The sequence below is a fragment of the Oryzias latipes genome, assembly GCF_053564925.1.
Source record: "Oryzias latipes strain Hd-rR chromosome 1 unlocalized genomic scaffold, Olatipes_Hd-rR_3.1 chr1_Y".
NCBI lineage: Eukaryota > Metazoa > Chordata > Actinopteri > Beloniformes > Adrianichthyidae > Oryzias > Oryzias latipes.
The window spans coordinates 9,525,882-9,552,037 of NW_027616335.1; the positions used below are offsets into that span (position 1 = coordinate 9,525,882).

Sequence of the window (26,156 nt, forward strand, 5' to 3'; positions counted from 1 at the left end):
TAAGAGGGAGACTGACATACAAACACGTTTGTAACACTTCAGTGCTTTCTTACTGTTTACAAGTTGCAAATAAATGTTTGTGTAAGGCTAACTGGGTCATCATCTGTACAATACGATGACAGACACACACGTAATTGCATGTTCAAGGTTAAGGTCATATTTTGTGACTTACCTTCTCTCCTTTCCTTCCAGCATCTTGCAGCCAGACATGGGCAAAAAGTCAAAGTACAAGACCTCAGTCAAGAAGAAGACTCTTAATCCAGAGTTCAATGAGGTAAATCTTGTCTCCTCTTCAAAACCAGGCTGCATTTACTTCTTTGATGCCTCTGCTGTACTCAGGTTGAATGATAATCATTTAAAAACCATGGGTCATCTGCAGCATGTCGTCCTAGAATCAGATTGATCTATTTTCACAGAGCATTTACTAAACTCAGGGCTTCTGTCATGAATGTGTCTTTGGACTACTAATTTGAATATACTCTTGTGTGTACCACCTGCACAGGAGTTTTCATATGATGTATCCTTGGATCAGCTGGCAAAGAAGACCCTTGAGATCTCTGTGTGGGACTACGACTTGGGAATGAGCAATGATTTCATAGGTAGGCTGAGAGACGAGTGATTGTGGAGAGGAGAACTGCAGCAAAGCATATCTCTATTTTATGAACGAGGAGCAACTGCGGAAAACATGAAAAGCAGGCCATGGGGGGTGGAGGGGGTGAGAGATGAGGGGTAATTATGAGGCATGAGGGAAAAGACTGAACAGGCAGAGAGGAGCTTGAGTGGAACAGAAAAACCAGGGGAGGAATCTAAAAGAGAGATGTGTCTCTCTGGATCTTTATCTTTCATGAATTTGCCCCTTCGACGTAACAGCTCAATCAGAGCGCTAAAAAGCTTTTCCATGCTGTGTTGTGTGTCGTGGCAATAAAGCATATGGGAGCTGTAGCAGTGTCGTAGAATGAGTGAGGCGACGTAGATTACCACCCTACGAGCACGCAGGCTTTCCAATCAAAGCATTTTTACTCTCCCTAATGTGAACATTTGAGGCTTCCATGCTGGTGCAAGCTGAAAGTGTGTAGGTTAAAGGAAAGCACTAATTATTTAGATAAGCCCAGTGATGCTGGGACCTGCTGACTAAAAATGCCATCATTATATGTAGCCCTTGATAACAGCCAGTAGCTTTATCATTATCATTACTGATTCACCTACACTCACCTGCTGGTTCCATTAATTAGTGTGGGGAGAATACGACACCAAGACAAAAAAAAAGGAATAGATGAAATGAGTTAATGGATGGACTGACCCAATCCTAGAACATCTATGCATGTTACCATTTGGAGCAATGTGCTGAAAGGCTCTACTGAAAAACACAGGATTGTGTATTGTACTAAAATCGGTATATAAACAAAGGAGCAGTTTTCTGTAGGCAAATTTATGAAATTGAAATCTCAGTAAAGATGCACTGCCCTAAAGCAGACCATCATTCATCCATTTATCTTTATTTACCAATTTATCCTGTGAGGGGTCACGGGGGGTTGTTGGGGCCTATCCCAGTTAATTCCAAATGAAGGTCAGTGTGCCGGTCCATCACAGGGACCTACAGACAGAATTTGCATTCATCAAACATTCATCAAACAACCCAGGGGTGCCAACACCTTTTCGGCATTTTGAAGATCCACTCCAACCAAAACAGTGTTTTGGGTGTTTTTAACATGTTCTTGTGGCATTTTTCTTATCACATATACAGTCATTGTTTTTCTCATCTGAGCTGGCATCTGGATCAAAACTGTACGCCCGGATATCTCCAATATTGCTCTCAATTTTTGCTGGGTAAAATAATGTTGGTGTTGTGAGGGACTATAAGCTACCAGGGGAGCGTGTCAACAGATGGATGACGGGAAGTAGGAACAGGCTTTCTCCATGCCAATGGTCCCAGCAACAAGTCAGAGGCAAATTTCTAATGAACTACTGCCGCTTTGCAGAAACGATGTCCTAGAAAACTACTTTTTATTTTTATTTATTTTAAATTGGCAAAAAACAGCATAATCTTTATTAAAAGGCTTCTGAGAACACTTTTAAAATAGATCAAAAGATGGTCTTAGTGAGGCTTTAAAGTAAATTAGACTATTCTTTTTAATTAAATTCATACATTTAGACACAAATGTAAGATTACAACATGATAAAAAGTTCCTCTTTCACTTTTCACACAGCAGCTTGTTGAATTGGACCATATATCCTTAATTGCGTCAACAGCACCACAGCGCACGGTGTTCCGACAACAGGTGTGCATTCTGATTGAGGTTCTGTTTGAGTAACTTATCCAGGGCTAATAGGGAAAAAAGAAGGCACATTAGCAGCTACAAGCATAGTTAGGAGTCCGATGCTGAACTCTCACACCTTTCTAAAGTTTAGGGGACAAAAACATATCTGCAAGAGGAGCATGGCACTCAGTTTTGGGAACAAGCATGTGTAGTGACGTGTAGTGACGTGTAGTGACGTATGTATCAGAGGATGAAAGATTGACTGTTTGGCTTCTCAATCAAGTCCATTCACTGTGCTGTACTTCAAGGCAAGGAGGATGATTGGCTGACGGCAATATATTTTAAAAATATATTATCATCTATTATTAGTTTTTTTATTTTTGATGGCCTGCAATCTACCCACACATCTTTAGACGTATTGGGCACTCCTGCTACAGGGCATGTTTTGGGAGTCCCTTGAGAAAACCAACACATCCATGAGGAGAACACGCAAAATTAACACAGATAAGACCCATTAAAACTTAGCATGGTGACCGTGCTACTGTAAAAATCGACTGTTTTTTGTTACTTAATACTGAACAGTTAATTTACAACTAAACTACCAATGCAATAAGGGGGATGTAAGACAAGCAAGAAGAGATAATGGCCAATGAAGTATGCATTATCAGAAATTAACAGACACCATGGAAGCCTGAACTGTAAGACGCGAATTGCGCATTATAATTTCTGAAAATGTACACTTCGAAGGCCATTATCCCACTTATACCATGGTCATTTACAAAAGAAATAAATATTCAGTCAGTTTTTAGTACTTTTTTTCTTATTTTTTGGTTTAGATCGCTTTTCTTACGTAAAGACGCAGACTATTTGTTACGTGGTGGTTTCTCTTGTTCCCCTGACACAATTTGTTTTCCTTGTTACTGCACGACGTCTGGTATTGTTGGCTTGTTTCCTAGCACTCATATTTTGCTACAAAAAATGTATAAAGAAGGTGGAGGTTTGTGATATTCTGTATTTTGGGGCATGTGGGAGTTTATGTCATATTTGAATTTTTTCCCCACATATTTTGCGTAAAACAATGAAAGGGCCAAGAATTCTGTCAAGCCGCTGATCCAGCCTGCTAGACTCTGTGCCCCCTGATAATTTGCAGTAGAAGCAACAACTATTTATTAATTGTCTATTGTTAAATACTTCCATAACAAAGTCACTTTCATCAGTCATGTTTCTTATTCCAAATTTGCCAAAAAAAAGCAATTTTTTTTCTTTGTTTATTTACAAAAAAAAGCTTTAGTTTCACATAAAATATGTGGAATACAATACAAATATTACTATAAACTCCCAAACGCCGCAGAATAAAGTATATTATAAAGTGTACCTTTATTTTACGCTTATTGGGGAAAAATACAGGTGCTACGAAACAAATCAAGACAGGGGAAACAAATTCAGGCAGGGGAAACGTATATCGGCACAGCACCGGCACCGACCTCGACTGCAGCGGCAAAGGAAAGCGATATATATACTGATCAGTTCAGAGAAAAAATTTCAACCTTTTACCACTTGTTTTTGGCCAGATGATGAAGCAAAAGTTTGTGTTGGAAGCCGGCGCAGTGATATAGAACATTTATGCCATGTGACTGGAACTTCTTTTTAAGGCGTCCATTATCGCTGTGGATCATCACTTTTTAACACCCTGGACTTCACCTATTTTTCCATTTGAAACCAGCATTAGGAAATGAAGGTGGAAATGAAGGTAGAAATTAAGTGATTGCACCCTGAGGGGTAATCCAATGACGATAAATGTGACAGGCAGTCAAGGAATCAATTAGACAGCAAAGAAGAACAGTGCAAGAGAGAGAGACTGGCAACAAAGCAAACCTGGTCCAAAAAATGAAAGACAGATCAGTAAATGTGTGGCAGAAGTTAAAAAAAATATTTAAAAATTGGTTACATTACAATCTACAACCAAACATTCAAACATGCTCATTACTGTATCTTTGCTCAGCATATTTCGATCATGAGTAAAACGTTCATATGTTCATTTACTGTTCTTTAGCAGGGAAATAGGAACACCAATGCTTACTTTTTTAAAATCATATTCTTTTTGCATCCACACACATTTCCAGAGAGTTAGGAGGTGTGGGGATTCAGGGATGTTCCACTGATCAGAAATTAGGCAACGATTGTGTCGAATGGATGCTAATTCTTTGAGGTTTCAAACCTCGCTTTCTCATTTAAAAAAAATTATGTTAACCTGCTGGCCTGATGGACTGGATCATATATGCAGCTCAATAAGTTTTAATGTCAAATAGAAAAATGCTGAGGATATTCTTTAGGATGTTTACCATGTTACCAACTTGGATGTCAACAATGACTCCTGTGTGTCACATCCTTTGGCCCCAAGATTCTCATTCTTCTTCTGTCCTACGACATGTGTCTAGATGGTTGATCATTTCTTTGCCAGGAGTTGTCTGCAGCCTTTAAGAATCCTCCATCGATCAACGTCCAGAGGGGATGAGGGTGATATGGAGGTGCACAGACTGGGTGACAAAGTATTTTCTGCTATTAACTGTCGGCTGGTTTAGATTGGCTTCAGGCATGCAGTGATAACTGCACCTGTCCTGCTTATTTTTGCTAAAAATTCGAATGAAAATACCCTAAAACTGTCAAGAGATTTTATTTAATAATCCATCATAGTTTAGTAATACAATTTTTGGCAGCTTTGTCAGTGTTTAGTTCAGAGTTTAGATTAATTGCAGATCACCTATCAAGTCTTGTTTGGTCACGTTGTCATTTTTACGACACTGATAAGAGACAGAACAACCAAAGTACTGTGTTTAATACCATGCTCTATTGATTGTGCAGCCCACGGAAACCTTAGCTTTGACCTGAGTGTGACAAGCACAGATATCTCCCAGTCATGTGGCTCCATCACCAACAGCTTCATCACCTCCATTTCTTCTCACCTCAGTTATTTTGGTTTCTACTTTGCTGGCAGCAGCCTCGTGTTCCTTTAGTAGATAACTCTTCATAGAACTTGTAATTCTCCAGGTATATTTTATTTTATATGAAGTATTCCATCTAATTTGTGTGTTTTTTTTCCCCTTTCTTTTGTGTCACACTTATTTCCATCTTATTTTGTTAGAATGTAACTCTATATCTGCTTTAGCCAAGAGGCAAAGGGCCTGTGGCAATGGTTCAATGGATAAATGAAAAATTTGAATTTAATGAGATATTGGTTGGTGTTACGACAGCCAGGTACTGCAAGAAACCAATCTTGATTCTGACACATGCATTTTGAAAACCACCTTTATTCATATTTGTTTTTTTACATGAAAAAGTCAAATTAGAAATGTCCACACAGGTGTTAGTTTAGGATTATACTACTGTCTTTTCCCATCATGCTCCACCAAAAAAGTAATATAAAAACATAAAAATTCTCCGTTTGGCTGATCTTATAAATTTGAAACATAACTTTACATCCTTATCTTAATAAAGGTAGTAATTAACTCTGCATATATTTGAAATACCTATTTATCGTTCTAAAGCTGCAGACTCATATTTGGATCCTGCAGATATGAGATTGTGAGGCGGCAGTGGCTCAGGCGGTTGAGCAGTCGTCCAATGATCGAAGGGTCGGTGGTTCGACAGCCAACACTGTCATTGTGTCCTTGGGCAAGACACTTCACCCCCCTTGCCTGCAGTGCAGCTCCACTGGTGTGTGAAGGTGTATGAATGATCCCGGTGATGGTCAGAGGAGGGGCCATAGGCTCGAACTGGCAGCCACACCTCTGTCAGTCTGCCCCGGGGCAGCTGTGGCTACAATAGTAGTTACCATCACCAAGAATGAATGAAGAGTAAATGAATAATGGACACATTCTAAGCGCTTGGAGCGTCTGGAAAAGTGCAAATAAATCTAATCCATTATTGTTTTTTTTTACTTTTTAGGTAGTTAGACCTAGAAATGCCCGTTGAGACAACTGTGTTGTACTATTAAGTTACATAAATAAAACTAAATTGAATAGATGTAAATGCATACACCTTCCACCATATACCTTAAGGGTCACCACAGCAAATTTGCTTTTCACTGATTTGCACAGGTGGTTTGGGGAGACCCAGACTTGGGCCCCCTTGTGGCTACAAAGTAAGGCAGTAATGCAAAGGGACGAAGCTTATCAAGCCTCCTGGGAATCAAACCCTGATTTCCCTTGTGCCAGTCCTGCACTTGACCAAAGTTAGAAGTTTTGTTTTTGTTTTGTTTTTTAACAGCAGTTAACATTATTTGTTTGTACTTTTACACCATGATTCTTAGAGTTGGTATTTGGAAAATGCGTTTGTTTCGATTAGATTGTGATATGTTAAAATATACTAAGCTAAATTACACTGAATGAAAATGACTTATTAGTTGGTGATTATCAACCAGATGTGAAATATATACTTTAAAAAAAACATATTATAAAAATAAAAAGTATTTTTTCCATTTGATTACTTATGTACTTTTTCTGTTATTTGATTGTGTTGATTGCTGCCTCCTTTTCTGAACCATCTCTTTCACAATACAACAACTACCTGTCGTCTCTGATTGCTTCTTTCTTTCCATCCTTGCAGGAGGAGTGGAGCTGGGCATCAATGCAAGCGGACAAAGACTCAAACACTGGTTTGAGTGCCTCAAAAACAAAGGGAAGAAAGTGGAATACTGGCACACTCTCACTCAGCAAGGAGCTCCGAGCACCGACAAGCCGGATTAAAAGATGCCAAACGCAGATCCAAACAAAGACACTCACACGCACACACAGCTGTCTCACTGAATGATGGTTGATGAAGTCCAAATTGCAGTGAACTGACGAGGGATAAATAATGCAATAACAAAAAAGAGAAAATTTAATCCTATAGTGCAATTAAAAAGACAACACAAAGTATTAGTATAAATATATATACTAATGTTAATCATAATTAGTTGTAACCTGGCTATATTTTCCTTCCAAGGTAAACAAAATTGTAATGATAATGTCATTAAAGCGTTGACATTACAAATCGTGGTAAAACGTCACCGTATTGTGGAAGTCACTCATACTCACCTAATTTGACACCTAATAGGCCGATTTGAGGCTCAGATGCTCAAAGGTCGTGGAGTGTCATCGAGCTGTGCGCCCTTGTGACTCATAATGTGACTTGTAGTTGCAGGAGTGGGAATGTTGTCCAGAAGTCTGTTTTAGTGTCTGTCAATCGGATACAAAACAGCACATCATGTTATACTGTAAAGCACAATATGATCCATTTGGTGGATTGGTACCTTTACTTTTTCAGTATTGTCTTTTTATGGTCTGTGGTGATCTGCCACCTTTTTGTCGAACGGTAATTTGTCAGCATGTGTGTTTGTGCGGCTGAAGAGGTTGTGAAATATGAGTGCCTACATTTTTCTGTGTGTGCAGTTCTGTGTTTGTCTGTATTCTGTTCATGTCCTGTTCAAAAAAAATATTATTATGTCCAACTCCTTAACTACTGAGGTGTGAAAAAGCGTTTGACACGAGATTATAAAGAAGTTCCTTGCGACCGCCACAAGGCTCAGGAGTGTTTCAGGCTGTCAGAAACGTGGCATGTCCCAATCCCGCGGGGATCTCAGCAAGGAAATATGTCCTGATCCACAACGTCTGACTGCTCCTTTTGATTGTTTGATTCCAAACAAAAGAACAAAGTGGATTGGATATACTGCACACTCCTGTACTTTGTCGCACCATTTATAATTCAGAATCCCATTCCATTAAAGAAAATTTGCAGTTCACACCGTACGTGATTCAAGTTCTGCTCCAACAGAGACAAATGATCCAACATTTTCTTCCTGCAAGTCAATGGTTTACATCCTTATTTGGAAAACACTATGAATTTTATCAGTCTGCTTGTGTCTATACATAAAGTCCCCAAAATATCAACAGCATGGCTGCACTTTGACGTAGAAGAAGAAAGCAAAATAAGGTTGAAAAGGATGAAAATGGCTGCTGTAGTTGATGTTCTGTTGATCCCTCTACTCCTAATCTGTTAGAAATACTGGGTAATTAAATCTATTAGATCTAGATTCAACTAAATCAAGTTGCACAATTATTAAGCTGGATGTAGGTTGTGCATAAAATGTGTGCAAAAAACAAAATTAATCAGATCTGTTTGTCTGAAGAACTCAGTCACACAAAAACCCACTTATGCCGCCAACTTCTGAGAGCTTTCCAACTACTGAATCAATCCAGCTGCTCATATCCTGCTGTGTCCTTCAATAACCTTGTGAATGTTTGACTGCAGCTATGGTACCCCTCAGTGCTGGGTTAAGTTTTAAAAAGGGTATCATGAAAGCTTGAAGAGGTTTAAACTATATTTTCCGTCAAAAACCTTTAAAATGTGGGGATGGGAAAAAGGATGTTGGGCTTGTTCTGCACTTTCTCTATGCATATTTGAACTCCCAACATGTCAGCAGTGAGATAATCAAACCAAAACAACAAGTTTGTGTTGTTTGTATCGGCGGTCACCTGCCGAGTTATTTTCCCTTTTGTTTGCTGGATGACAGCATTCTAATAGAGCTCCTGTTTATAGCTGGATGGTTGCTCATTTCTGTCTCTGGATCTGTTGTTTACCATTAGGTTTTCTGATTCTTGTCTATTAACACCCCCCACCCCCACCCCTTTGGCTTATATTTATCCGCAATACCGCTGCATGTTTAGCAATCACCTTCTGCTTGCATGAAAAAGGGGGTGCAGCCTCTGCACATCATTCTGATGATTTTAAAGTGCTTTTTTTTGTGTGTGTTTGTTTTTGTGAAGATGACAATTCAGGGTATTTCTGCTCAGTTGCTGTGCTTTATGAAAGCAATGTCTTGCTTTGACAAACAAAACCTTTACTGTCACAGACTTTGAGACGTCTTCCTTAAATCAGCGTAAGTGGTGATGATGCAGCGGGAGGGCTGACATGGGGAGCGAGATGGGGGGGGGAAGTCATGATAGCTGTCCCTGTGTGTTCATTGTCCGTGTCGATTCCCACAGTATGGCTGCCATCCTGTGGCTGGCTCGTGTCACTACTTTGCAAAATAAACTGAAGCTATCAGTGGCCGTCTGTCTTCCTTTACCTAATGTGTCTTTGTGCTCGACTTTTTAAAGCAGGCATGTCCAAAGTGCGGCTCTTGGGCCAAATGGGGCCCACATTCAAATTTCTACGAGCTTGCAAGCTCCTGTCTTAAAATCAATGTGGTCCCAAGCACCTTCTAAGAACTACGATTTCTTGATTGTGAACGGCTAAATTCTGTTACCAGCCGATGTAAACGTGTGATAACAACATGAAGAACACATTTATCTATTTCTGTGATCAAAATCATAATGGTTTGTGCTTATTTTCCTGTTCACTCAATTTACATTTAGATGTTAATTTTAAATAAAATGTATACCATATAATATGAACCTAGATTGAATTTTGACAAAAGTTTGTTTATTTTTTCCAGACAGACTTTTTCCTTAGTTTATTTCTGGTCTTCAAATATGAAATTTACAGTAATTTTGTAAAAAATGGAAAAAATGTTTTTAGGTATAATTCTGTTCTATGTGAGTAAATGAAAAATAATATAATATTATTTAATATAATATTATATTACAAAAATATTTTCTTTAAATATTTCATTTGCATGTAATGTTACTATAAGGGTTCAAAGACTGCAGGCTGAATGGTTGGCCTTCAATCATTTGTCTACACAAAATGTGCCCCTATTTGCAAAAACAATTGAAAACTGCTGCCTTTTAGTCATAAGACAGATGCCGTTCGGCGTTTGCATTTACATGTTTATTCGTCGTGGTTAAAGAAAATCCACATCAATGTTTGTTGACTCATCAAGTAAAAACTGAGACTTCTTTCTGGATTAAACATTCCCTTTCCATGTTTTATGGCTCGGTCACTCTGCCGATAAAAAGCGGCACATCTGCCTGGTCGTTCCACAGCAGCAGGACGAAAGGTCGCAGGGCAGAAAAAACAGGAAAGCTACGAGAAATGGACACGCTGGTGACAGCCCCAGCCTGAACTCCCTTTTCAGTCAGTGCCAGGAAGGCTTTATGCTTGGCACTGTTCAGAACCACCCTCTCTCCAGGGAAAAGGCCGCACAAGTTGGCCCCCTCGAAAAGTGATGAAAGGCCTGAGGGAAAGGAGGGGATAGTCAAGGGCATGGAATCAAATTCAGAAAGATCAAAGAGCATCTTAAAAACATGTTTCCAAAAGTCCTCAGAGGCTCTGGGGAGTATTATACAGACTGAAAGTAGTGGAGCAGAAGCCTGTGCTTTACACAGAGTGAGAAAGAGAAAAGCATAGAAGATGAACCAACCTAATTTCATCATAAGTATCTTGATGTCTGACTCTACATCCAGCTTGATCAGCGGCAGAGTCATCTCAATTTGCTCTGGAGAGGCCTCTTTCATTTGCTCTATCATTTTACGCACAGATGAGTCCGTCATGCTCGCCTCCACTTGCTCCAGCTCGGTTAGTTTGTTGTTGCGAGGCAGAAGGATGTACAGACTGTTGTCACCTGTGAGGGACAACTTTGCCACCTGTTTACGTAAAAAAGCATATTAAATGAGTGAAGTACAAAGGTTTAAATGAGAATGTAGCACAGCTCGGACTGCACAGGAGCACTTTTGGTTCATTGGTAACACATAGCTAATATTCACTCATTACATCCATTTCTTTCTGTCTATTCATATAATCTATAAACAAATTGGAGGTTATTTAAAGTCATATTAAACTATTTTATTCATAAACATCCGTTCAGACAGATCTCTTCAAAATATTTGTTATGCAGCTTTTAAAAGTTACTATAAGAAACTTTGCTCGAATGTACAACCAAATGGTAATTTTTACTCCAAAATGTGTTTCCTTGCTCAATTCAATTTAAAAAAATAACTTAAATAAATAAAATGATATGGTACACAAACAGCTGAAGCAAATTCTGCTCTTTTTTTCAACCAACAAGTAACACTTCTGACATTTACGACTTGTTGAAGTCCCCCTCTGATGGAAATCACATTTTTGGTGTTTTTAACATGCTGTCGTGGCATTGTTTTCATGATGGAGGAGACATATAAAGAAAATTAGGATTAAAATTGGATTTTTTTATTATTTCTTTATTCAAATTGTGCAGAATCAGGAGCAGATGAAAAAGTGTCATTGGAAAAAGTTTGTAGCTGTGGTGTAGTTGCTGAAACGGCAAGCCACAAGCTTTCTGCTCCTCTCCATTCTGATACAGCTGCTTGCAGACAACTAGACCCATGTACGTCTTTGTTGTCCTTGTCTGAGCTGGCATCTGGCTGAGAACTGTACGGCTGGATAGCTGTAATATTGCTCTCCATTTTTGTTGTACCAGTAATGTTAGGTTCGGGTTGTGACGGGCTGTAAGCTAGAGGGAGAGAGTGTAAACAAATGATGATGATGGGAAATGGGAGCAGGCTTACTACGCTCCCACAGATCCACCCACAACTCAGTGGCAAATTTCTAATGAACTCCTGCTGCTCTGCAGAAACTATGTCCTGAAAACCACACAGGTTTTTGATTTTGCCTGAAAACGGCATAATCATAATTAAAAGACCACATGAAATGCTTTGAATATTAGAACAAAAGATGATCAGAGCGGGCCTTTAAACACGTCCTCAAACTAACAGCAAAATATTTAAGTCTTGCTTTGCTATTTTTTCCACTAATTTCTGCACGCAGTGTCTCCTCCAAAAAGAGGAGGAAATAATCTTTTTTTTTTTTTTTTGGCAGTGCATCTTCAGTTAATTCCTTGTAGATTTCAGCAAAAACTATTTGTCTTCTCAGTCATGCACAGAGGCTCATTAGCTTAGGATTCAGTCTGTTTTCTGACGCTTTGTCAAGTAGGGCAGTGAATCAAACTGCAGATATCCCAACTGGCTGACAAGTGTTTTTCCATAGAACAGAAGCAACTCACTCTTTAGCAGTCGGACACACAAATAACCAAATGTGACTTTTCTTACACAAATGAATTTCTTTGTTTTCCCATTTTTGCATTGGTGAGTAAATGTCAAATTACGTTGGATAAAGTATAATGCTCTATTTAAACCTAATTCATAAAGATTGTAGGATTTCTGTAAACTGATGTAATTATTATGTTATTTCCCTAAATATCCAAAATAATTAGTAAGTAATTTTGCCAAAAGATCAATGAATAGTGATCCTCACCCGTGCATTCAGCTCCGCTACAGTTCTTGCAACTGCCCGGTATTTTGGGTGATACAAGACAGGCACACTTATGAGATCCCCATCCAGTTTTGTGAAGAATTCTTTTTGTTGTTTCAACTTAAAATTGCTGTGCCACAGACCTGATGCCCCCCAAAACACAGCAGTCACTGAGTGATCAATATTCACTGTACATACAAATGTTTAGCCATATGTGGAATAATCTTGCTGTTGTTGTGGCGAGTGGAAGTGATCTGGATTCTCCCTACCTTCAAATGAGACGGCGCTGAGTATGATCACCTGCGTGCTGGGTGGAACTGAGTCCACCAAATGTGTGATTTTGTTTTTAGTCTTGTTGGCCACCCAGCTGTTTATCATGAATGCATTTTCCTCTGGGGTTTCCAGCAGCTGTACAGGCTTTGCTTCATAGTGCTGAATGGACCGGTTTGTAAAAGACTCACTCAGATTCATTTCTGAAGAACAGGGAAAAAGAAAAAATTAGACTTGAAGGAATGAAACACTAAAAATGTTTTTGCATCTCTTGACATTTTAAATGGCATTCTTGTTTCTTGTTTACTATGCAGTCATACGAGGGTTATAATAGATCTGGGATGCCATTTGCAAAGACTGGCTCATCTTTTCTCTCAGCTTCTTCATCTGAGAGTGAATGCAGTTGAAATCATGAGGCACGAAGATGGCACTCTGAAGGGCTCTGCGGGTGTCATCACCGGCACCTGAAGATGCAAAATCACACAAAATTCATAAATTAAACATGCATTATCCAAAAAACTGGGTGTTAAACATTTGTGCCTAATATTGTAGGTTGTTTCTTAAAATAAAGGAAGTCTTGTTTTTGTTTTTTTGTTTTTTTAATTTTGGGTTTCTTCATTACCAATATGTTTTCTCCTTTCATTTCAGAAGTTTTTGTGGGTTCAGAAGTTCTACATTTAAACACACAAAATGTTTAATCTTGTTTCTGTAGGATTCAGGTTTTTATAAAGGTTTGAGCATAAATAATTGTTTCCATTTCTTCAGATGCTTTTGCCAGATTTCTGTGTTTTTCTTCTTATTTTTACCAAAGCTGCTATAACTATCAGTCCTGAATTGAAGCTCTTTGGCATAAAATGTTTAAAAAGCAAAAACGAAACGGGTTCGACAGTGAATTCAGAGTTGTTTCCTAAAACAGAACTGCTGTTTGTCATATATTAAGTAAAAGCAGTTGACCTAAACTTTGTTAAATGTCTTATTTTTACTGTTTTTTTAAATGTCCTCTTCAAAAGCTGTTGACACACTTCAATTAATTTACGTTACATTATAAAATAAAAGAATTCTAAATCATTATACACATTTTTAACTTTATAATGCTGATAATATCTGGTAAAAAAAATAGATGTCATATACAGCAAAAGTCAAATAATTTAGCAGCTCATTGTCTAGTTGTTTGACCCCACAGCTTTATAAAATGTAGCTGACACCATAAAACTAATTTTCAATGCAGAAAACACAAACCTAGTAAAAACTTTTTCAAATCTCTGCTAAAAAGAGCTCACTGAACTGTTCCTACCTAATAACAGATTGGAGAGCAACACACTGATGCTGATTGGAGAAAAGAGTAAGTTATTTGAAGGCTGGAGTTCTCTGAGGTGAGAAAACACATTCATGGAAAACTCTGTCAGGGATTCTCGCAGCAGAGCTTCGGCTATGCGGCTGTTCTCATCCTGGCACTCCTCATCAAAGCCTTCACATTTCAGCGGCGGTGCAGTGGGACGAACTAAAGATAAGTCAAGAAAAAAGTTTCTTCAAGAATTGGTACTTAAAGGTGTCCTTCTACATATTTATCATTTTGCTTTTTACAGTGTAATGAGAATAAAAGATAAAAAGGGATGACTACCTTCCACACTAAGGTAAGCGGTGGTGTGCTTCCCTCCATTGTGACTTTCACATGTGTACAGTCCAGCATCCTCCATAGCAGCTTCTCTGAGTATGATGGTCTGATCAGGATCACCTGGATAGAGCAGCTCTACTTTCTTCTTTTCATTCGACTCATCCTCCGTGTTCAGCTTTGTTCTTTTGCCAGATTCCTCTTCCTTAAACCACAGTGCGTTGGGCTTGCTTTGGTCGGAAGTCGGGTGATAGCACGGTATGTGCACACTGGAGCCCTCAGTCACCTTCACAAAGAATTCAAAATATCCTTCAGAACGAAACAGCAGGAGGGGGGAAAATAAAGTTAGTTAGCTTCAGATCCTGTTTAGGCTTTATGGAATGTATTTGATATGTAAAGAAATGATTACAAAATGTTATATGAATAGTTGGTAAAGCAGAGGTAAGTCTCACCCATCACTCTGACACTATATTTTCCCATTATCTCCACATCCGTCCCATTTGTAAAACATTCATATTCTCCTGCACTGCTAAATGTTACTGGAGAAATAACAAGCTGGCCTTGTTTTGCAAATGAAGCCGATCCATGCTTAAGAACAGGACGTATCACCTCTCCTGCAATCATTACAACACACACAGAAAAACACAAACACTTGTTTTGACAAACAAACATATAAACGGTTACTAAGTAAATTTAGAAATACCAGAGGTGGTTGCAAATCCCTCTTTGCAAGTCTTGATTTTAAAATGTTTGTTCTGTTATCACAAAACGTCTGAGATCAATTAAGTGGGAAACATTTTAAAAGGGTGGTGTCTTCCACAAATTGTAACTCAATGACAAAACATAGAAGCTGCACATGTATTTACTTATTTATTGTCAGATCTAATCTAGAAATTGTTCTGGTAAATAAAAATAAAAAAATGAGCACTTTTTATTTATTTATTTATTTTATAAAATAAGAATTGTAAGTCTGAAGGAAGGATGTACAATGATAACTGACATGTGCCACAAATCTAAAGAAGAATTGTGGCTCGACCTTGGAATTTCCAAGAAACTTCCATCCCATTAGAGTCACTTTCTGGATGCATACAGGGCAGCACCAGAGTTGAGCCGTGGATCGTCTGGATCTGTGTGCACTGAGAAAGCTGAACCGAAAATGCAGAGTCAAAGATCTAAACACAAGCAAAAAAAAAAAAGAAACACATTTTTGTTTACCTCAAAAATGAGCGGGAGCAAAAGGAAGAGCACCGCCTGTCTTCCCATCTGCAAAACAAACAAAAAAAACAAACTGATTGGGTTGATTTCAACACTGAAATGGCATCTTGCCTTGGTTAAGATCAATAAGTGGTGCAACTTTTGCAGTGATTTTTTACACAGATTTTTTTTATTCTGATACACTGTTTTTTTGTTTTTTTACACATTCACAATCATTTAGCTAAACATTCTTTTTACAACCTGTACAATTCTTCAACAGTTTCATATTACAAATTAAAAAAATTCAAACAATGTAAATATCAATTCTTGCAATAGATCACTTTGTTCAGGTCCCAAGTTTGTCAATTGAAAGAGCAGTAAAACGTTTTTAAAACTCACAGCGTCTATATTTCTTCGGGTCCTAACTCAGCAGCAGCACCACTTTTTATCACCAGCTATTTTCTTCAGTCAAACTCTGCTCATTGGGTTTCCACATCTGACTCTAGGCTCCTTTGAACTGCAACTGAAAAAGTCTGATCTGTAATTGTTGATTTAGAGATGTTTGTTTGCATAAACCAGGTCTTCTGACTTGTTGGAAATCACATGGTTTCTAATGTTGGCACAAGATACTAAGTGCAACCATTTGCACTCCAGGATTTACTTTTTTTGTTTTGTTTTGTTTTTTACTCCTTATCACTTTGACTTGCACTAAGTTGCAGAAATTCGCATAACTTTTTTTTTTTTTATATAAATGCTTCATTGCAGAGCTATCTGACAATTATGCCCACTCAGTCACGACAGGTCAACTCAGTTATAATTAGCTGAGGGTGCATAAGCGCTTTCACTCAGCCTCATTTCTATTTACATAGTGAAATGTTTTTGCCTGGGGTGTTTTGCATAATGAGGTTTTGCTGAGAGGTGTGTGGGAAGCAGACTCTTGGGCCAAGTTATAGGCAATAAAAAAAGAGAGTTTGAATTTGTTTGCAGAAAACACAGCTGTATTATTTGTAAAAAAAAAATTTAACCATCAGTGTTATAAATGTGGATTATGGTGCTTCCCCTTAAGTTGAGTATTTTAAGGAGGATATTTTCCTTGTAGAGAGCACCAAAAATAACACATTTCAATTAAATAACCAAATTGACTGAAACTTATTTTTGCTTAAATTTCATAGAGGAAAACAGATGCATGTCCTTTTTTTGGGTTGATTTTCAATTGTTCTGCTTATTATAGCATTTATGTTGTATGAACCAATGGAAAATATTATATCCATCCATCCATCTTCTTCCGCTTATTTGAAACTGGTTCACGGTGGCAGCTGTCTAAGCAAAGATGCCCAGACTTCCCTCGCCTCGGCTACTTCCTCCAACTCCTCTGGGGTGACCCTGAGGTGTTCACAAGCCGATTGAGAGATTTAGTCTCTCCAGCCTGTCCTGGGTCTTCATCGGAGCCTCCGCCCAGTGGGACATGCCCGGAACACCTCCCCAGGTACTTTCTGGCTCAGCTCTCTCTTCACCACAACGGACCAGTACAGCGACCGCATAACTATGAACGCTGCTCCGATTCGGCTGTCAAACTTACGCTCCAGTCCTCCCTCACTCGTGAACAAAACCCCAATACATTTAAACTCCTCCACCTGGGGCAGGGACACTCCACCCACCGAGATGGCAAACTTCCACCTTTCTGTGCTCGAGAACCATGTGGCTTCAGACTTAGTGGTGCTGACTGACCCTCATGCAGCTTCTTCACACTCGGCTGAAAACCGCCCCAATGCATGCTGGAGGTCCCGGTTCGATGAAGCCAACAGGAAAACATCATCTGCAAACAGCAGAGAGGAAATCATGTGGTCCCAAAACCAAAACCCCTGCGCCTAGAAAATTCTGTCCAGAAAAACTATGAAAAGAACCGTTGATATTAGGGAAGCCCTGCTAGAGTCCAACATACACCGGGAACAGGTCTGACTTACTGCCGACTATGCCAACCAAGCTCTTCCTCCGGTCATACAGAGACCGGACAGTCCTCAGTAAGGCTCCCCGGACCCCATGCTCCCAGGGCACCCTCCAGGATCCCACGGGGGACGCGGTCGAACGACTTCTCAAAATCCACAAAGCACATATGGACTGGATGAGCGAACGCCCACGAACCCTCCACACCCTAAAGAGGGTGTAGAGCTGTTATACTGTAGGAAGGAAACCGCACTGTTGTTGCTGGATCTAAACAACATGGCTAAAATCTTATTAGAGACTCATGTTTTTCACGTGTTTCTGTAGAAAATTAAAATTTCTCGTGCTCAGTCATACATGTTTACTTGCATTTCTTCCATTGTGTGGGACAGTCACATAGCACCTAAATTGTTTTGGCCTCTTGCTGTAGCCTATAACTGATCTTGCATTAATTTGTAGCATTTTTTAACAAAAGTTAAACAATCATGCTCACTTCATATTGATGTAACACAAGTATGCTTGACTTTATTTTTCTTCACAACAAGCCTCTAAGAACAACACAAAATAATGATTAAGATGTCTGATTACTAAATGTTTTACTATTTGTGCATCAGACAAGCTGTAATTAAGGCATTGTTACGACTTCTCATTTGTACTTGCCCTATCATTAAGACAATAGATTATTTTCTCCTCTCTTTTATTCAGTCTAAGCTTTTTGTTTCTTTGGTTTAAAATAAGGCTTGTGTTTGCTTAGATTTCTGTTATTAATAGAGTACAAATTAAATAGATTGAACATTTGTGTCATCATTTGGAGCACCACTGTTTTTTTTTGTAATTTAACAACTGAAGTATCCATTTTTGTTCAGATTAGAGTTTATTATGTTCTCAATGCCAGACATGATGTTTTGATTATTAAACTGGATTAAAATGGTCTCCAAATGTAAACTGATGGGTTTATTTGTTTGTTTGTTTGTTTGTTTGGAATATGTTTTACATTGTAATGCAGCAAAGATGCTTAATTTCTAATCAGAAAATTAAGACCTTGTTAGATTTACATTATTAATTAAATTGTTTGCAAATAAATAAAGACCTTATTTAATGTGATTTATTTTCATTTTTTAAGGAACTGGTTGCACTGCACCATTTGAGTTATATTTGGACTATTGGGTATATTGCTGTATAATTACTGAACGATGACTGACAGATATGTCTTAACGTCAGTTGAAAAGTACTTTAATTAACTTTCACTTTTAAAAAACATAATCATCCTTCAACACTGAGCATTTTTGTGAAAGACTAAAATCATAATGCATTAACAAAATTCATTAATTAAGATTTTTACTTGTTTATGTTTTTATTCATTAACAAATATAAAATATTATTTACTAAATTCTATCTAACACCGCAGATGTGTTTTTAAAAACGTAAAATCTGGAGTTTAACATGTCTTGCTTCTTTACTGTGATCGATCGACAAAACAGCACTCAATTAAACGCCTGGTCAAGCCTAAAGGGAACGGGTTGGGCGCAATCTCAGACATGAGCAATCGAGTGTCGCGCGACAGTGGAGCAACAGTCCAAACTTATTGAGATTGTCTTCGCACCGGGAAACGAACGCCTTTTTCGCCACCCAAACAGTTGTAGAAGGAGTAAACGCAAACGGTACCGACATGTGACAACCTTAAAACAACTTGAAGTGGAGTTTGGCCTCGCTGGAGAAAAGATTTACCGAAGACAGTAAGGTTTTCCTGGTGGTCATCTGTCGACAAACGGAAAGAGGACAAACAATAGCGGACCGTCATCAAACCCAGTTAGCTGCTGGTCATTTCAAACGACATTTAAGCCCTTAAACTAATGCCTTGCATTATTTATAGGACTACGTCTTATTAACTTTTAGTTATTTCTCAACTGCTTTTATTTATTTTGAGTGTATTTAATGATAAATTGAAAAATAGACTAAACTTTGTTGCGGGTTAAAGAAACTATGTAAAGAATTTGCGCAGGCGCTTTAAACGTTTGAGGGTTTGCATTGTTCCAAAATGGATAAACAATATGAGAAAAATAATTTTTACCATGCATATTATAAAAAGAAAGTAACATATTGCTGGAGCGGAAGCACTAATGAAAGCCCTTGAACTACAGTGAGAACCAACTTCAAGGACCTGGACGCGTAAGAGGCTTTCACCACAGTAGCCATGGCAACGCAGTTTACCATCGATGATGCCTTTGTGTTGGAGGGAGACGAAGAGACAGCCGGGTCTGATGAAGGGACAGAGGGGTGGAAGAGCAGGGAGAAGGATCGAGAAGGAGAGATGACATTTGGCACTCTGAGTTTCTCCAAACCTCAAACTCATCCTTCGCCTTCTGACACCGGCTCGCCTGAACACAGTAACCTGAAGTACCAGGTAAACAGAGATTGAGGTTTTGCCAAGAAAGATTTCCTTAACCTATATATAACTAATATGTGTTGTTTCTTTAGAATCTGGAAAATGAAGACACCGTGAGAGACGGTGGCAACTCTTCTTTCAATAACTTCTTTAAAATCAGGTGCGTTTCACATCTCAAGAGTTTCTATTGTATTTGTTTCTAGTTATTTCTTTAAAAAGTGTGACTAATTTATTTGGTTTGTAGGAATGTTTCTCTTATTGTGCTGTATTTCGAAAAGGAGAAACAAAGCACAAGTACAAAATTAATGAAAAAACACAAAAGAAGAAAGCTTTTCCCCCCTAAAATGACCATCTCAAAACCAAAAATACACAAATTGAATGTGTCCCTAGACAGATGGATCCTAAGAAGGAATTAAAAAAAAGATGTTTCAGAGGACCTACAATTGTGATTTTTACAGCCACTAATAACGACAGCAACTAAAAATTCTGCTCCTTGTGGTGCTAAAACAGGCCAAGGAGACAATTAAAGGAGTTGAGGAGGATGTTCTTGGTGTGGGCGTGAGTTCAGACAAATTATAGAGTTTGTGAACAGCCTTTAAAGTTTATAGAGGGATATTGAAATCAAAGTGGATCCTAACCAGGGGGCAGGGCAGCTCCTGGAGAGCAGGGATCACATGCAAGATAAAACAGGATCCAAGTGATCGAGCAGCCTTTGTGAAGGGTGTGTGGTGAAATGGGTTTGTGCTCTCTCCACAGTGACCCTGCCACGCTGTCTTACTGCAGTTCTCAGTGGTCTTTCAGCACGCTAAGCTCCGTCCAGCAGCTCTCTGCACATTGCTGTGGGTGAGTTCAGACGCTCTTGTGTGCGCGCTGAGAAGCAGAAGCAGAGAGAGACTCTAAAAACCTGTTTCTCAGGTGGGTGTCGCATCCTCTGGTGAAGAAAAACAGAAGAGTTGTTCTTGCTTCATTCCTTCTCCTCATCACTGGAGTTGGTGAGTCATAGGCACAAGTGCATTTTTTTAAGTTCAAAATAAAATACAAAATGTATAGCTGCTGGATTTTAACCTTAGAAATGTGCCTGTTCTTATATCCTTTTTATTTTATTTTTAATCTAGTGTTAAAAAACAGACTATAACTAGTTGCTTGTAATATCTCTTCTAACTCCTTTTCAAATGTAGATTTTATTCTCAACTGTGAGGTCACATACAGTCATGATAAGGATTGGATTTAAAATTCTAAGTGATGAATGACAAATGCAACACTAGCCTGAAAATGCTTCATTTTAATAAATACAAAAAAAAATGTATTTTTATTCAAATAAACTAGATTAGTGCTCCAGTTTATAACTTTTATTCCTAAAAAGTTCATTTGACAATTGATTGCAACTCAAAACCTAAACTAAATAATCAAATTCATATTTAAACTGTTATTTATGGAAAGAATAAATCCACAAAATGTAAAAAGACAATTGTAGAACTTCACTGTTTATTCACTGTTTAAGTCATAAATGATACTAATTATTTGAGATTATGATAGATAAAGCCTTGTAATAATTTAAGATTTTTCTTATCCACCCTCCAAAACTGATTATCCAGCAATGCAAAAAGTGCAATTGGGCTCATGCAGCCTTTAGCTTCATATTATACATTTTGCATGGGGTGTGTACATGAAGGGATATTTATTATGAGGAGAAAATATATATTTTTAGTTGTTAATGTAGCTTTGAAAAAAGAACAGTCAGAAAACTGAAGTATTAGCATAAAAGGGTCATTGAAGTTGATCATCATCTCAAGCAAAAGGTCCAATTTCTTAAGTATAGTAAAGTAAAAGCGGTTGGATGATTACAAAGCCCCACATGAGAGCACAATAACTGCTAAAGTTGTACAATCCAAAACAAAGCAGTTCTACTAAATACCATTTGTCAACTTTAAACATGTCAAAATAATTGTTTTCATCCCTCCTTACATCTTATACACACATTATAAGTACTATTTATGTCTGTAGTAGAAGAACGGCTGGCTAAATACTGACTAAAGGGAATTTTAAAATTTATTATTATTTATTATTTTAAAATCCTGTTTTGCTCTCAGACACGTTTTACCACATTTCCCAACATCTCCATAGCAATTACAACTTTTAGCAGATATAAAACGGATCACTTTAATTTAGAATAGCTCTTATTTTGTTGTTGAAAAAATGCTATACACCGTATTTTTCGGACTATAAGTCGCTGCGTAGTATAAGTCGCACCAGCCCAAAAATGCATTATAAAGTAGAAAAAAAACACAGATAAGTCGAACTGGACTATAAGTCGCATTTTGACGGGAAATTTATTTTACAAAATCTGAGACCAAGATATAATAAGTTCCACAAACTCATATGACACAATCATAGCAGACTGTTTATCTCATAATTTCACAGTAATTCTTTCTCATACTTATTTATTTATTCCTTTCATGAAGCATCATTGGCCAACTAATACTCTGTTTTCATCCTGTATTTGTAGAAACAGGTGTCATTTTTATTGCATTTCTGAATCTATAAAATCATTGGAAAATAGAATATCATGTTGTTAGCCTTCAAGATCTTACTGTAAAAAAAGTTTGCTGATTCTCTGAGTCACTTAACATACTCTTAACACTTAACACACCTCATACATCAAATTGACCCAGGAACATCATCTCTGTTCCTCACAAATGAACATAACAGGAGGGTTAACAATGTATTTATTTCAATTTATTTCTAATATAAGTCGCTGCGGAGTATAAGTCGCACCCCTTGCCAAACTATGAAAAAAAGGGTGACTTATAGTCCGGAAAATACGGGTACTTCCATTGGAATCAACATTCCTGATTTAACAAAGACTGGATTTAATTCAATTCAATTTTATATATATTTAATTTAAAAAATTTAATATATATTTTATATATCGTATTCGTATCGATTTGTCAAATTTGTGAAAAGTAAAACAGATTAAAAAAAAAAAAAAAAAAAAAAAAAAAAAGGCTTTTTGTGTATTCAAAGTTAACAGGCTGCTCTAATCTCTACTGCTGTTTCATAGCATTCAGTTTGCTCAGTGTTAACTCTTGGACTTTGTCCTCAGATCAACCAAATTCAGATAAAAAAAGCAAAAAAAATTTGTTTTTATAGCAAGCAAGGCTTTTAAAAGTAATTGTAAAAGGCAATGCAGCAAATTATTCTCTTTCTACACACTAACATGTGAATGTTTTTTATTTTTAGCTTTGATTTTCACTGGGATTGTCATACAGCTGAATCCAAATGCAGGTAAGAAGAAGCATTCTAGGGAAAACTTGTTTTCTTTTCTTTTATTTTTTTATTTATTTTTTGATAAATTGACCTGTAGTTAAAGTGACAACAAAAATAGTCATTTTTTGTTGCAAAAAACAATAAATTCTGTTTATTAGGAGGCACATTTATGTAAGTAAACAAAAAAGTTACCACATACATTTGTTTTTCTCTGTGTCTTTTAAAGACGTTTTCTGCCAGTTCTTTCAAACGTGTCAAACCTTGACTCACTGTCATTCAGCTTCAGTAGCGTTCTGCTGTTTGTAATCTTGTTTTTATTATACCCTGACGGGAACTGCAGTCTTTCAGTGCCAAAGTTCACTTGTTGCTCTTCACCAGTTTTTTTTTTTCAAATCTGAGCTGACTTTTACAAGAAGACACAGAACTCTCTTTGATGCATTAGTTTGGCTGGCTTAAGAATTTTTTTTTTTAAAGAGCTTTTTTGTTAGGCATCTAAAACTTCAATTCATTCATGATGTCAACACAACACTAGTGTGTCCAGCCACAAAAACACATGTGAATGTACAACTCAAAAGCTCTTTCAATTTGATGTTGTATTTCCACATAAGATGTTGAATATGTAATGGATTTGTTTCAAATGTTTACCACCTAGCTTTTCTAATGAACTTTCCATTTAGCGGCATGGGGTTTGGTCTTTTTCTTTTAGATTTTGCTTTTATAGACATTTTTTTAAGAAAAAGGAAACAAATACGAAATGTCTACTTTAAGTTATAAAACCTTAAATTCAGAATTGTAATGGGTACATAATATAATATAGTATAATATACCGTAGTATAATATAGTATAGTATAGTATAATATACCATAATGTAATATGATATAATATAGTATAGTTTAATATAATATAGTATAGTTATTATTATTATTAGTAGTAGTATTTATTTATTTATTATGAATCTCATTTTCGATAATAATTTCAATAATAATTGTAATTATAATTTTAAATAATTTAATATTCTTAATTATTTAATATGAATGTCATTTTTTATGTCCTTTTTTGATGTTATATAGATTATTTCTGAATGTCGTTTTTTTGCTGCCACAGATATATGAAATTTCCCCATTGTGGGATTAATAAAGTCATCGTCTATCTAGTATAATATACTATAATATAATATATATTGTATCGTATTATTTTATTTTTAAGGTTCTAGAAGAATCGTTCAAAATAAAGTTCCTTTTTATTATGTCACCCATGTGCTAAAATACTAAAAATTGAGCTGTTTTGTGTTTCTTACAGGTGTTTCAAGTGCTATCTTCTTTATTCCGGGTTTTCTTCTCTTCATTCCTGGAGGTAAATTCATTTTTCACACTCCTTTATTTTAACTTCAATAGCACTCTTTAATACATGTCTCTCTTTGTACTCCCTCAGTGTATCATGTGATCTACATCTGCTGTGCCGTCCGTGGAAGAAGAGGCTTCAAGCTCTTTTACCTCCCTTATTTTGAAAAATAAGATTTCAGGAGTCACCAGTATTACTACATTTTCTTGTTCACTACACTAAAATGATTGATGTCTTGTCATTTGTACCAAAAATGCCAAACCAAGTACTGGGTATTGACTTTTGGGCTTTTGTTTTGTTTTTGTCAATGTAATGACCACTACTGCTTGTTTTCACTATGAATTGCTGTATCTAAGCAAAGAGGGAGGTAGGTCTTGTCTGTGGTTTCCATATGTGAATAATTTTTGTGAAATTACAATAAAATCGTTTACATATTTTAAGTTTTGTTGCGATTTATTTTGAATTACATTCAAGCTTATTTTCAGCACTTTTAATTTTAACTTTTTTTTTGAGCAAAGTATGTGATACAATTACATAAATAAACACATTTGGAAGGGACTATAAATGTAATAAGATGTCACAAAACTAACTCTAGGACTGAATAGTCAAAAGTCAACTTTAAATACATTCAGCCAAGGTCAAAATGAATTGCTCCCTTTAGGAAACTAGACTTTAGTGTCTTTGCCATTTGGGAGCAGCAGATAGTTGGCATCCATCAAACCCTCCCTTCTGAATCTTCCTTAACAGCAACCACATTAATTCCCTCATTACTACATCTATGAACCTCTTTCAGTCTTCCTCAAGTTGTATTTCCCTGCAGCTCCAACCTCAGCATCCTTCAGTCAGTGTGTCCACTCTGAACGAGTCCAAACCATCTCAATCTGCTTTTCTGCATTTATCTCCAAAATATCAAATCTTGTGTACCTCAACATTATATTATCCTGTTCTCACGTTTGAACTCAGCTTATTTTTCACTACTCTTTCCCATAACTTTGTTGTATGACTCATCTACTTTACACAACTCTGCACATCTACCTTGTTTGTAAAGAAACACTCAGAGGAAAATTGTTTTAAATATGTTCTTCTGGCATTTTTCTGATGAAAGAAGACATCTGTAAAGTAAAAATGGAGCTTAAAATGGCATTTTAGAGTTTTTATTTATTTAAATCGTGAATCAGGAGCGGATGGAAAAATGCCGTTTGGAAAAGCTTGTATTTGTGACGCCGAAATTACAATCAGCAGGCCAGAAGTTTCGTGCTCTGCTCCATTCTGATGCATCCACTCATCCTTATCGTTTCCACTCAGCCACCTCTTCTACTCTGTGCTCTCTAACATTTTCTTTATTCATCAGTTCTTCAAAGTTTTTCTTTCTATTACATTGGTGGAACATGTCAACACATTTCTATTCCAGTTCTTCATCACCCAAACCTGCTGCACACCCTTCCCATCTGTTTCTCTTTCTTGTAAACTTACACAGATCTTCATCTGTCTCCGGTGTGTCCAACCTGTCATACAAGTCCTCATCTGCCCTTTGTTTGGCCTTTATCACCTCCACCCTCACCTCTTACTGCATTTCCCTGAACGTCCCGCTTTCTTTTACCAAAACATCTCCTCCCTACACACTCCTGAACTTGTTCATTCCACCACAAAGTCCCTTTATCTCCTTTCTTCATTGCAGATG

At 37.3% G+C, this 26,156-nt stretch overlaps 3 protein-coding genes across 4 annotated transcripts in view; 2 read left to right on the forward strand and 1 right to left on the reverse strand.

Moving 5' to 3' along the window:
• The window catches only part of LOC144990277 (double C2-like domain-containing protein beta), a 50,654-nt gene extending 41,308 nt beyond the window's left edge, over window positions 1-9,346 (forward strand). For both annotated transcript variants that reach the window (XM_078943417.1, XM_078943418.1), the window contains exons 9-11: window positions 193-274; window positions 503-599; window positions 6,864-9,346. In XM_078943417.1, the coding sequence (XP_078799543.1) occupies window positions 193-274; window positions 503-599; window positions 6,864-7,003 (319 nt within the window). In that variant the 3' untranslated portion in view covers window positions 7,004-9,346. The remainder of the gene's footprint in view (window positions 1-192; window positions 275-502; window positions 600-6,863) is intronic.
• A 699-nt stretch (window positions 9,347-10,045) lies between these two features.
• LOC144990276 (plasma protease C1 inhibitor-like) lies at window positions 10,046-16,072 on the reverse strand. The gene is made up of 11 exons (XM_078943416.1): window positions 15,940-16,072; window positions 15,562-15,609; window positions 15,383-15,491; window positions 14,799-14,960; window positions 14,356-14,655; window positions 14,029-14,235; window positions 13,055-13,198; window positions 12,734-12,937; window positions 12,468-12,607; window positions 10,600-10,822; window positions 10,046-10,413 (listed from the first exon to the last, which is right to left on the reverse strand). The coding sequence occupies exons 2-11, from the start codon at window positions 15,607-15,609 to the stop codon at window positions 10,166-10,168; spliced, it is 1,785 nt and encodes a 594-aa protein (XP_078799542.1). The 5' UTR covers window positions 15,940-16,072; the 3' UTR covers window positions 10,046-10,165.
• A 2,926-nt stretch (window positions 16,073-18,998) lies between these two features.
• On the forward strand, window positions 18,999-24,915 carry LOC101169517 (transmembrane protein 134). Its single transcript, XM_004065755.5, has 8 exons — window positions 18,999-19,217; window positions 19,623-19,885; window positions 19,960-20,027; window positions 20,624-20,710; window positions 20,783-20,859; window positions 23,108-23,152; window positions 24,434-24,487; window positions 24,566-24,915. Exons 2-8 carry the CDS (start codon window positions 19,676-19,678, stop codon window positions 24,646-24,648), a joined length of 624 nt encoding a protein of 207 aa, XP_004065803.1. The 5' UTR covers window positions 18,999-19,217; window positions 19,623-19,675; the 3' UTR covers window positions 24,649-24,915.
• The last annotated feature ends 1,241 nt before the right edge of the window (window positions 24,916-26,156 follow it).